Consider the following 13,571-nt stretch of genomic DNA (forward strand, 5'->3'; position numbering starts at 1 on the left):
GGCTGCTTGTTTACCTTTAAGACCCCAGACGCTATATCTTTTGATAGCCGGGTACTATCAGCTTTCTTCACCACTTTTGCTTATGTACCCATTTGTCTTCAGCGATCTTGTCGGGAAGGTGAGCACACAATGGTGTGGTTTTTTTTTGTTCCTTGGCAGAAACCAGTTCTCTTAAAAAAAATTTTTTTTTTTCAGAAACCAGTTTTCATTGGACCTTTTGGGGAAGGTGCCCTAATGAGATTAAGACAAGGGTATCCATGAGAGAACTTGCCAGAGACCAACCACTGGTTGCAGAGAAATATTTGAATTCATTTTGTTTCAAATAAGCCCATGTATGTATGAGCTGGAACCCTAGTAGCAAAATCTGTGACTTGGGCTTATACGAACTCTTTAAAAAAAAATTTTTTTTTAAACATCATTTTATTGTGGGCTCTTACAATCCATTTACTAATTGTATAAAGCATACTTGTGCATATACAACTTGTCAGTTTTACAGATAATAATAATCATCTAACACAATGGATAGATGGATGGATTGTGATAAAAGTTGTATGGACCCCAATAAAATGATTTAAAAAAGAAACAACAAAACAAAAACAATCATCTATGAATATAGGTGAAAACTGGTAACACATGACAGTGCTTCCCAAACCTTAATGTGCATGTGAATCAATGCAGGCTTGTATTTCTTGAGTCATGTTATTATGTGATACAGGAATCTGAATAATGGTTCCCCAAAGATCGCTGTTTCCAATCCCTGGAACCTAGGAATGGTATGTTTCATGGCAAAGAAAACTTGCAGATGTAGGTAAAGACATTATAATGGAGGAGATTAAACGGAATTATCCAGCTGGGCTTCCCAAGAGAAAGGTAGGGAAAATCAGAGTGAGCACAAGATGACGCGAGGATAGAAGGCTGAGCAGTGCCGTGGTACTGCTTTGAAGATGTGACTGGAGCTAAAACTGAGGAATGCTGGCAGCTCCAAGCTGGTAGGAAAAGCAAGGAAATGGATTCTTCCCTAGAGCCTCCAATAGGTGTGTGACTACTGACACCATGATTTTAGTCCAGTGAAACAGATTTTGGCCTTCTGCGCCCCGTAATTGTAAGATAATTAATTTGTGTTGTTTTAAACCACTAACTCTGTAGTAATTTGTTACAATCAGAAAATAATACAAATCATAATTTATTTAAAAATAACCCCCCAAATAAAATATCACCCATATGCTTATTAGAACCATTGTTTATTAGCGCTAAGAATATAATTATACTCTAAAAAGAAAAATTTTAATTACCTTATATATAACCATTAAAAACTTGTCATAGAAAGATTTAAGGATTAGGAAAACATAAGGATTTTTAAGTATATAACAAAATGATGCCATTCTATTTTTTAAAATTGTGTGTACATGTATAAATACAACAGCACAGTAGTTAAAGTGCTAGGCTACAAACCAAAAAGAATGTGGTTTGAACCCGCCTGTCACTCCTTGGAAGAAAGAGGTGGCAGCTGCTTCCACGCAGGTTTATAGCCTTGGAAAGCCTATGGCAGCGTTTTAGAGCGTCAGAATGAGTCAGATCAACTCAATGGCAGTTTGAGAGGTTTTTGGTTTGTTCTTTGCATTATAATAAATGCATATTGTTTTAATGACGGTTCATTTTTTCTAGGTAAATTAATGTGGATGGGCTGCTGCTACAGGCTTCATCTTCAACTTCATCTCATGCTGTCAAGAGAGTTATCCATCCATAAACTGTTGATTTCTTTGGGGCACTGTCCCCATAAAGTTTTCATAAGACATCAATGATTTCACCATTCATCCATCTAAGGTTCACCATAAATTCAATGTTTGCATTTACGTATTTAAATTTTAGTATAATTCATGTTGCTCTCCTAAGGACTCTTTTCATATGGGTGTCTTACCCTTCTTAGTGCCGCATAGTTTTCTCTCTCTTTTTTTTAATCATTTTATTAGGGGCTCATACAACTCTTATCACAATCCATACATACATCAATTTTGTAAAGCGCATTTGTACATTCATTGCCAGCCGCATAGTTTTCTCATATGTATTTTCTGTACACTTTGAAGACTGCTTGTGTGTACACACACATGAATGAATATTAGTCAGTCATTAAGAGAAATAAAGTCTTAAAAATATATGCTAAACATGGATAAACCTTACTGAATGAGTCACTCAGGAAGGCATATATTATATGCTCCCACTTTTATGAAATATGTATAAAGATGAAAGTTTATTAGTGGTGATTGGGGGTAGGAGGGAAGGAGAAAAGAGGGAGTAATTGCTTAGAAGGTACTGAGTGTTCGATCATGGTAGAATGATTTTGAAAACAGTGGCAATGGTCATACAATATGATGAACATAGGGAATGGCATGTAACAACTGTTGAACTGGGAATGTAATTGTATATATTTTTGCCACAGATAAAACAAAACAAAACAAAAATACATTATGGTCTTCAAAAGTAAGAAAGTTACAATCAGTCCTCTTATATTAGTCATGTGAAATTAGTCTTATCTAGTCTTGGTGATTATATGCTTGATCTGCCTGCCAAGTCCCAGTTTATGTTCACTGTCCTAATGTAATTGTTAACAGTGCCCACTTTCACTTCCCAAAAAAGTCCTGGTAAACTACAATAATCCTGTGAATAATCGACCGCAGAAGAGTTATTTTGAATAAATTTTCTAAATTTGATGTATAGTCTACAATAGGATATACCACCTATCACTAAAATCTGGAAAACCTGATTGTCAAAGTACATAGTATCCAATTATCTAAATTTCCTTTCACTAGGAACCAAAAAGTTGTGAATAAACTGAAAAGGTGTCAGATTCTGAAACCATTCACAAACCCAAAATTTTATATTTACTCATATAGTTACAATTTTTTTTAAGTCAATGTAATTCTAGAATGGTACATTTCAGATTTCTATAATATAGAAATAAATAATTTTGAGTTTATCAACCTGACTATTCTGGAAGGTAAACGCTTTAAACAATTTCTACATGAGATAACAGCTTCAAAGGCCTTCCTATAACATTATGAAATAATATAGAAAATTAAACAAATGGCTTAGATTTTGGATTGAGGTCACTAAAATCAGTTTTGTCATCTAAAATTTGTATCTTACCCATCTAACTAAATATAATGATATGCTGACTCATGGCTGTGGTTTCTCTTTAAAAGGTTCAAAACCTGTCATTTTAAAGAATTATCAAAGCTACATTTATAGAAAAGTACACAATAGGAAAATGAAAAACATCTTTTTCTTCCTAGGATTTTCTAGGCAACTAGAAAAGAAAAAACACACCCACCCCCCCCACAATCCAGTTTTTTTCATGGTTTTAATATACAAATAGAATTATCCTCGTGTTTGGAGGGCACAGGCTAAAATGGAAAGATAATTAATTAAAGGAACCTGCCAATGTTTAAAACAACACAATATACCTTCACCTCACTCATTCCCCCAAACACAAAAAGAAGAAACATTCTGCATGGTAAATTCAGATAGGCCATTTAAGATCAGCTTTCTATATTTGTGAAATAATTAATGAAAAATGAAATGAAGAGATAATAGAATTTTCTATGAATTTTTTATGCCCCCTGGAACAATGCCTACATCAGCATTTCTGACTGTTACCAAAACAAAATACAATTGTACAACAGTTTTAGAAGAACATTTTCAGAGAATCGTAGTCTTTCCTTTTTCCCTACTCTAGTATATTACTGACTCACTCATGCCATAATGCATGTTTATATTTTACGTGAACATGTTTACAACTTATACCACTGATTTTCACAGCAGCAATAATTTGTTATACTTTGAGATTAATCTTTGGATCCCTGTGCTTCTTTCTCCAATTCTCGTGACCGTTTTCGGGAATTCAGTGAAGCTTCCTTTGTCAGTGAACATGCAGGAGCATGAGGAGCATCTCTAAACCCCTGAGGCTGCAAAATAAAAACATACATACGTATGGTTTACAAAAAAGACTGATCGTACGCATATCTTTTAACTGATGAAAGATCTACTTTGTTCTTGGGATGAAATTATCAGCCACTGTGAATGATGAGGACAAACCTCATTGACAGATGTTTAAACCAGGGCTGCACTACATTGTTTTGTATTCTTTATACACTCGAGTGTAAGCCAATGCCAATATCAGTCAAGGCACCTAATTTTACCACAAAAACTGCATTAAAAATATGCTGAAAAACTTGGCTTATACATGGGTACATACCGTATATTTAAAAATAAAGTATATGTAAGATATACACATACATAAATAACACTGAATTATAGACATGTTCTCTAAAGGGCATTTTAACAAACTTTGGTGGCTCTGATGAAAGAGGTGGAATCAAGTAACAAGTATTAATAATTCAGGCACTTTATCCAATTAGACACTCTACAGCAGAGATCCTCAAACTGTGGCCCGCTGAGGACATTTATCTGGTTCGTCGGTTGTTTTTGCTGCCGCTGCCTGTCCTGCTTAGCAGCCGACTCGTCCAGTGTGCAAAGGAATTTGCTCATAGCTTTATTTTAAACTATAGTGCGGCCCTCCAACAGTCTGAGGGACAGTGAACTGGCCCCGTTTAAAAAGTTTGAGGATGCCTGCTCTACAGTTTTCCAACTAGGATGCTGCAAATGCACCTTGGTAGTGGCAAAGAGGACAATTTGGTTGTAGGATCTCTTTCCATCTTTGTTTTTGCCCTTATAAAAATGAGATGCCAAGAATATACTGAGCTTAAGACTATTGGTAATTTTGCATATTTCAGCCAAAAAACTTATTTCTATGAAGTAAATCCTCAGGGGGGAAAAAACAACTTTAAAGTATGTTATATTTGATGGCTATTGACCCATAATATCTACCGACCAAAATCACTAGTGCTGGTTTGTCTTTTAGCAACTTTTATTTTAAAAACCGAAAATATCCTGACATTACATATGGCATGGAAAACACTACCCTACAAATAAGTATTTCCTCTCTTAAGGATCAACTTCAGTTCAATTGTGACTAGAGTACTCTATGTATACAGTACTATTTTGAGGATAATATTCTAAGCACCTAAAGCTGCCCTCAAATATGCTTGTTGCCTACAGAAAGTAACAGAAGCAATTTGGAAATGCTCTCTTCAGATAATTACTGCCCACAAACATCAAAATCTCACGCTAATTAAATAATACTGACTGTGATTTGAAACAGTACTGTGGATTCCTTCTGGCTTGGTGATTTGTGCAAAGTTGCCAACCTATAAAGGTGGGGGAGGGGGAAGAGAAGACATATAGATATTCACACACACAGCCTTAATTAAGTAGCTCATATTACTAATTTCATAATTTAAATTCATAGTATTTTTACTATCATTCTATCATTTTGTCTAATAAGAGACAGCAAAGAAACAAAAAAATATTCCCCTCAAACAATAACTCAAACTCATATGCATAGCTATATACATATAACCATTAGTACACGAAATAAAATTGTTTATATAAGTCAAATTTTAAAACAATCTAAGTCTGATGACTGATTCAAATATGTTGTTTTATACTTTATGAGATCCTATTTATGCTAAAAAGGTGAGTGAAAATATTAATATTTGTGTGGTTAGGTGCTGTTCGGTCCAGTCCAACTCAGAGACTCTACATATAACAGAACAAACACGGCCTGGTTTTATGCCATCCTCATAATTGCTGTATCTGTGCCCACTGCTGCTGCCCCCGTCAACCCATCTCTTTGTGCTAACCTATTACTTAACAACCATCAGGTCCTTTTTCCAGGGACTAATCCTTCATAACACATCCAAAGTGGATAGGACCAAGGAGCGCTCAGGTTGTACTTCTTCAAGACATGTTTATTATTCTGGCAGCCCAACAATAATTTCAATATAAGTACAACTGCATAAAACATAACTGCTAAAGAATCCTTAGTATAAGAATAGATGTGGTAAGGAGTGCGGTGATAAAAGTTTAATGTGATGGGGATTGTACTCTATGTCTAAGAAAAATATAGGAAAGGTGTTTTAACCTCCCTTATAAAAATATCTTGGTCTAAGTAAAACAAAAACTAGCTGTCTGAAAAATCAGAAAGCTAAATCATTTTACGACATTAGCATGCATGTACAGAAAGGTACTCAGTTCATTGGATTCTTTGGAAGAAATGAAAAATAAATATGCTTTAAAAAAGTATTTAAATATATCAATAATTCTAAAGTCAAATGTGATTTAAATATTCAGGCTGACAATCTTCCTCAAACTTCTAGATAAAAATAAAATTTCATAACTTCATCTGGAGATCTTTTTTAATTAATCCTTTTATAGGGAGCTCATACATCATAACAATCCATAATTCAATTAGGTCAAGCATAATTATACAGTTGCTACCACAATCCATTTCTAAACATTTTCTTTCTTCTTGAACAACTTGGTATCGGCTCCCCTTTATCTCCTCCCTCCCACAAGAGATCTTTTTTTTTTTCCCACAAGAGATCTTTTTAAACATTAAATCAAACCAAAAACCACTTGGCTTATGGCCCAAGCGAGACGAAACTTAACATATGGCTGAACTACATACTTTGGGTCAGGAAGAAACAAGGCAGGAGCACAATGTGTGCTCTAAAGCTGCACACACATACGAGAAACTGTGGGGGTGTTGATACATTACTCCACTCTACCATCCGATCTTCTTGGCAAAGAGTGCTGTAATTCTTGGCAAAGAGTGCTGTAATTCTGAGCAATCGTGGCCTCATATTATCATGAATATGCAAATTTGGAGGAAAACCCACACATACACAGGACACCAACAAAGTATTATATTCCTTTTAACAACTGTTAGAATGCTATTCCAACACTAATTCAAAATTTTAAAAGATCAGTTGCTACTAGGAAAGGGTTGGGACAGGAGCATGCGATGGACACCTAAGCTCCATTCCAACATATATTTTATTGCTCAAGGCATTTCGTTTTCTGCTCTGAACCGCAAGTGTTCATTTTGTAGTCACACTGCCCAGTGTGGATTGCTAGTTCCACTCTATCAAGACAAACTAAGAAGGCACCTAAAACCCCACAGTCTGGAAATGTCAATGACTTGGAAATATCTGGTGATGAACGAAACTGTTAAAGTATACATGGTTTGAAAGTCTTTCCTAGATAAGACTGCTACAGGCAGTTCTGGGTTGCAAATGAGATCTACTCCCACTGTGTCTTTAAAAATCTGTAGGTAGGGTGCGATGTAACAATGATGAGAAATACAACTTTCCTCTAGTTCCTAAATGTTTCCTCCCCGCTCCTACTACCATGACTCGAATTCGATCTTGCAAGACTGGCTAGACCAGAGGAGGTACACTGGTACAGATAGGAACTGAAAATACAGGGAATCCAGGACAGATGAGCCATACAGGACCAGTGGTGTGAGTGGCAAAACAGGGAGGGTAAAGGGAGAATGGGTAGGAAAGAGGGAACTAATTACATGGAACTGTGTGTGACCTCCTCCCTGGGGGACAGACAACCGAAAAGTGGATGAAGGGAGACGTCGGACAGGGCAAGAGATGACAAAATACCCATTTATAAACTATCAAGGGCTCATGCGGGGAGGGAGGGGAAAAATGATGACCGAATGTCGAGGGTTTAAATGGAGAGAAAATGTTTTGAGAAACGATGTACAAATGCGCTTTACACAATTGATGTGTGTATGTATTGGGATAACAGTTATATGAGCCCCTAATAAAATGTTAAAAAAAAATCTGTAGGTAATTTAGAACAGGTGCATATGGTTCTTATGTATCCACACTTTAGTGTACAAAGAACTTGAAGACTTTTACTAAAAGTTGTATGTCCGGTGGGTGAAGCTGACTGTGACATGACATTTGTTGGGTAAGGATCGGTTTCTGGTAGTGCTGTTGGGCTAAAACCCACTAGCTGTTTTGTGGGGAAAAGATGCGACTATCTGGCCCACAGAGGTTTACAATTTGATGGCAGTGGTTTTTTGTTATTTTTTAAAGGGCTTAGTTCAATCTACTCAATGGCTATGAGTGAGTGAATTCAATCATTTAAAAGTGAAGGCAAATTAGGATAGACATTACCTTTTGGGACTTTGATCCATAATTTTTCCCATTCGTTACCATGACAAATCACCAAAATTAAAAAATTCAGATCTGTTCCCATTTCACTGGCCATGACAAAACAGGTTCAAACTGGTTGGAAGCCATGTTTAAAAGAACAAATAAGAGTTGCTCCTACATTGAAAATTTGGAACTGGGAACTACCTATATTGCATATAAGCATATGAGGTCAAGGAAAATTTCTAAGGACATTTAAACGATGGGCTGCACTTATAGAGAATAATATCAATCTGGGAAAGCATAAGCAGTACGTTCAAAAGGCTCTCAGCTAGAGAACTGGTGCCAGATCTTTACAATAGTTTGAAAAGGTTTGGAGTTTGTTACTAAGACAAGAATTCCTTTTGTAAATCCAGTTTATAATGAATTATTTATAGAATGAGAGAGAGGGAGCCCACTGTAAAGCACTATACATTATGAAGAACATGCGTTATCTGAGGTCTTTGGCAATACCATCTCTAAAAGAGACACAAACTGCTTGAACTGTAGTTGCAAAAGATATACTGCATGCAGATCACAAAAAATTCTGCTTCTGAACTTAGCGAAGGTCAGTCACACCTAGCTTGGTCAAGCATGGTTTTTCATTTGTTTAACAATAAAGAATTAAACAATATCACTGACCAAACCCAAAATGCACTTAAGTAATTCTTTGTTCCATCTGTGCCCATATGCTGTCTCATTTTCTCCTTTTATTAAAGCATTTCTAATCTGAGTTCTCTAGGTTATGCCAATTGATTTCAAAGCAAAGCAGAGAGCTGGCACAAATTGGAGATTTCTAAAAGTGTACAATAAAAGACCCCACAGCTTTCACTTGACTATTTTAGAAAAAATGAAAGCTGGTTTGTTCACTGCTCAGCAGGTTTAAAAACAAGTACAAAGATGTCATGCTGGCATAGTTTCATTTTAAAGAACAATAACCGTGAAAGACAGGTAATCAACTGGAAATCAAAGCAGGATAGGAAAATACAAAAGGATATAAAAATAATAGTCACAATTTCATACATAAAATATTAGGCAACTTAGAAAAACCATTTTATTTTCCCTACAAATTAGTCCTAACGATAATCTCAAACATCTTCCCTTTGTCCTGATTTATTCTCTTTCTCAATTCCCTTCTAGGAACAGGGAGTACCCACATCCTTCTGCTTGGCTAATATGGAACTTGATTTCAAAGAGCTTTAGCAGGTGGCATTCCTCAGCCTCCTACTCGTTTCAGGTGCACCCCATCATTTAAATATTCCAAAGAATTTCTTATGGAGCTAAATGTGCAGTGTAACAAGGTTTTGTGGTTGCGCTAGTTGATGTCAGACATGGGGACAAAAGCATCCGTTCGTGGGGCATTGCAGATCTCGTTGAATGGTCTAGTTTTAAGGAACTGTTAAGTTCAGTATAATATGCCCAATTTTCAGTATTAATTTTTTTTTTTACTGACCTCTGTTTTCGGTCCCAGTGAAAGATCAGCCGTATTGTAGCAGCATGTCCCCAACTTTCCCCTGAGGGAAAAGAACATAGTAATTATAATGCCTTGTCGATGAGGTTATAAGTAGTATCTAGGGATGTCTCTTGACAAAATATAGATTTCCTTTACTTAACTTTCTTTCAAAAGTGTGTACTTGCTTTTGAAACACACCTGGGATGTAAGTGACATCCTGATATTACTAGGAAAATACTGAAAATCATGATCTCTTTTTCGCTTTTAGAAAACATTGTATTCTGAGTCAGTGCATGGGTCAATCTTCAGCATCAGGCTTAATAACATACTTTTGACCTCCAACCCCAAGCCAAACTCAAACCCAAACCCATGGCAGACTCCACATCTTTCCATCAGAGAGCAGCTGCTGACTTTTCGATGAGCAGGTGAGAACGTAACCACTGTGCCAACAGGGTTTCTCTTTTGATCTTCAGACGGAAAGCAAAAACTGATGTAATGTTCATAAAAGGTTTTAGTGGAAATAAATCTAAAAGCCCTGTGTTCTAATAAAACCAAACCTCAGATTAGGACTAACGTACGTAACTTTATTCACTGTATTGAGATTTGTACTTAAATTGGACTTGCTCTTCCTCCTGCCTGAAACTGGGAGTTTTCAAAGAGCAAGGTCATATATTATGAATATATCCCTAGAACGTGAAACCATGGCCACCACATAGCACAAACACTATGACTGAACGGGTCCGTCAGTATCTAAGAGCACTGTACAAGGCATTGAGATTCTTTAGTGGATAGGAGAGATACAGCCTCTAGTATGGAGCTTATAATAGTCAACATGTTCCAAATGAAAGGGACAGGAAAAATGTCTTTCATTAAAAAATGAAATTTTATCTGATCCATTACCCACCTAAAGCAGGAATCAGTGAGGCTTGATTTCTATCAATCTTTGTTGTCATTTGATTGGTTAAAATTACCTTAAAAAAAATAAGAAGAAAATTAGGTAAATCTCTCCAAAAATTGTCAATACATGTTATTGTGTGTCATTGAGTCCTTTGGTCTTAGTATTGTGAACATAAGCAGCCATCAAAGAAACACATATTTCTCCAAGAGGAATTACTGAGGGCCGAGTGGAAGGTGAGCAGGATAATGGGACAGGAGGAAGAGGAGAGGAATAGAGGAAAGAAGTAGAAAGCAAAAACTATTTATAGAGATATAGCTATAGATATGTAAATATATTCATTTATAATGAAAGGGATAGAGGCCAATGTACAAAGATTTATGTTTGTTAAGTGTTATGATAGCAGACAGACTTTGGGCCTCTATTCAAGACCTCCTTAAACACACAAAAACGCTTTGTTCTAATAACCTGGCACACTTTGATACTCAACTTCCTGACATGAACGCTTAGGGCAAAATGGTGCATAAGCAAATGTGGTGAAGAAAATGGGTGGTGCCTGGCTATCAAAAGATAAAGCGTCTGGGGCCTTAAAGGCTTAAAGTTAAACAAGTAGCCATCTAGCACAGAAGCAAATAAGTCCACATGGAAGAAGTATACCAGCCTGTGTGATCATGAGGTGCCAAAGGGATCAGATATCAAAAGATCCAAAGCAAATATATCGATGTGAAAGAGGGGGGGTTGGAATGGAGACCCAATGCCCATCTGTAGACAATTGGACATCCCTCCACAGAAGGTTACAAGGAAGGGACAATTCAACCAGGGTGCAGTATAGCACCGAGGAAACACACATTATTCCTCTAGTTCCTGAATGCTCCCCCTGCCCAACTACCATGACCCAGTTCTAACTTACAAATGTGGCTAGACCGGAGTACACACCTTGGTACAGATAAGAGCTTTGGACACATGGAATTCAGGACAGATAAAACCCTCAGGAACAGTAGTGGGAGTAGCGATATAATGAGGGTAGGGGGATAGTGGGGGCAGGAGGTGGAGAAAGAGGGAACCGATCACAAGGTTGGGTATACAGCCCACCCCCCCAGGTGGACAAATAACAGAAATGTGGGTGAAGGGAGACAATGGACAGCGTAAGACACAAAATAACAATAACATATAATTTATCAAAGATCCATGAGGTGGGAGAATAGGGAAGGAAGGTGAAAAAAGAGGAGGTGATAACAAGGGCTCAGGTAGAAAGAAAATATTTTGGAAATGTGGATGGCAACATATGTACAAGTGTGCTTAATACAATAGAATGATGGATTGTCTTAGGATTTGTAAGAGCCCCCCCCCAATAAAATGATTTAAAAAAAAGAAAAATATATTTCACTAATTTCTTTATTTTAAAAAGTGGTCATATAGTTTTCTGAAAACATGATTACTGACCACACAACATCTTTTCATAAGGAAAGAAAGTACTTATTGTAAAAATTATAAGATAAAAATTTTCCAGGTAATACATGAAGATTTAAGAAGGTCAGAGGCCCCTTAAAGATATTTTCTAACTTGGAGCATAAGAAAATTTCTTCCGTTAAAATTTTGTATAACCTTGATAGAATAATCGCTGGGCCTAAGGGTTTAGGACCGTCGTCTTGGAGGACCCAAGTGAAATGGAACAACAAATGTCCACAAAGACACTGTGCCACGGGCTACTTCGGTGAGAGGTGACTCTGAGTGGCCATCTAAGAGGTACAGCTATAGTTCTCTCCCTGTTCCGAGGGAACAAAGAGTGATGGAAATCGAAGATGCAGGGTGACAATTAGTCCAGTAGACTCACAGACCCCACAAACTAAGTATCCATTATCCTGAAACTAAAAGAACGAAATGGACAGTGCCCTGCTGCTGCTGTCCACTACTCTGAAAGGGATCTCATTAGATAGCCCTAAATATAGTGGGAGAAAAATATGGAAGAAAACTCACAATCTGGGCAATGAATGTACAAATGCGCTTTACACAATTGATGTATGTATGGATTGTGATAAGAGTTGTATGAGCCCCTAATAAAACGATAAAAAAAAGAAAACTCACAACCATTTAAAAAGGCTATAAAAAAAGTTTACTAATTAGGCAGAGACCACTGCAACCCCCAAGATTATGGCCCTCAGTCACCCTTCAGGTCTGAAAATGAACGCACCCTCATGGTTCAAGTTTTTGTCTAAACAACGGACAAGTCTATAAAGGGAAATAACAACAGTGAGGCACACACTCCTTAGAGTAATCAACCATTTGATATTAAAAGGGCAATATTTACCTCAGGACAAAGTTCAGTCAGGAAAGGAGGAAAGAAAATGGGAAACACAACGAGGAATTGGGATGATTGTGGGGATTACAGTTAATGAGATGAAACAAAATGTGTAAAAATTGCTGGATGAAAAATATCTGTTAACTGAAAAAAATATGTTAACTTCCCTTATAAAAGCCTTAATTATGAAAAAACTAATTAAAAAGAGGATGATCTGCTCTGTAAACATTCACCCAGTTCACAATTACGCTATCCCATCCTCCCAAAGTCTGAGTAACAGAAAAAAGCACAGCAGCAGCAGCAGCAGCAGCAGCCTCGTAACGGTAATGAACAGATGAGTACTTACACAAACCAGAAACTATGCTAAGTGCTTTACCTTTATTATTCTTACCTAACGTTCACAACAGCAGGGCCCTGGCAATGTGGTGGGCTACTCAGAGCTGCTAACCACAAGGTCAGTGGTTCTAACCTACCAGCTGCTCCCTAGAAGTTTTGAGGTTGTTTACTCCTAAACAGTTTTAAATTCCCAGAAACACACAGTAACAGCAGTTCAACTCTGTCCCGTTGGCTTGAGTTGGAATCAACTCAGTGGCAGTGATGTTGGAATTTTTAAAATCTCCACTACTACTATGAGTGATTCGGCACTACATTCATTCTAGTTTTACAGATAAGAAGTCAGAGGGCTTAAAAAAATGTCTTAATGGAGCATCCCCCCCCAGAGGGGCACAGGGAAGGGATGAATCAACTAGGGCGCAGTAAAGCACCAATGGAGCGCACACGATATTCCTCAGGTTCCTTGAGGCTTCCTCACCCCCA

General features: G+C 37.1%; 1 protein-coding gene across 1 annotated transcript in view; it reads right to left on the bottom strand.

Moving 5' to 3' along the window:
• Positions 1-1,255: 1,255 nt before the first annotated feature.
• The window catches only part of RAD51C (RAD51 paralog C), a 51,262-nt gene continuing 38,946 nt past the window's right edge, over positions 1,256-13,571 (bottom strand). The window contains exons 6-9 of the mRNA XM_030888185.2: positions 10,466-10,532; positions 9,562-9,622; positions 5,204-5,264; positions 1,256-3,962 (exon numbers count right to left, since the gene is read on the bottom strand). Of these exons, the coding sequence (XP_030744045.2) occupies positions 3,843-3,962; positions 5,204-5,264; positions 9,562-9,622; positions 10,466-10,532 (309 nt within the window). The 3' untranslated portion in view covers positions 1,256-3,842. The remainder of the gene's footprint in view (positions 3,963-5,203; positions 5,265-9,561; positions 9,623-10,465; positions 10,533-13,571) is intronic.

Source organism: Echinops telfairi, unplaced genomic scaffold (assembly GCF_000313985.2).
Source record: "Echinops telfairi isolate 266 unplaced genomic scaffold, ASM31398v2 ScPeMD7_7458;HRSCAF=8496, whole genome shotgun sequence".
In the NCBI taxonomy this organism is placed as follows: domain Eukaryota; kingdom Metazoa; phylum Chordata; class Mammalia; order Afrosoricida; family Tenrecidae; genus Echinops; species Echinops telfairi.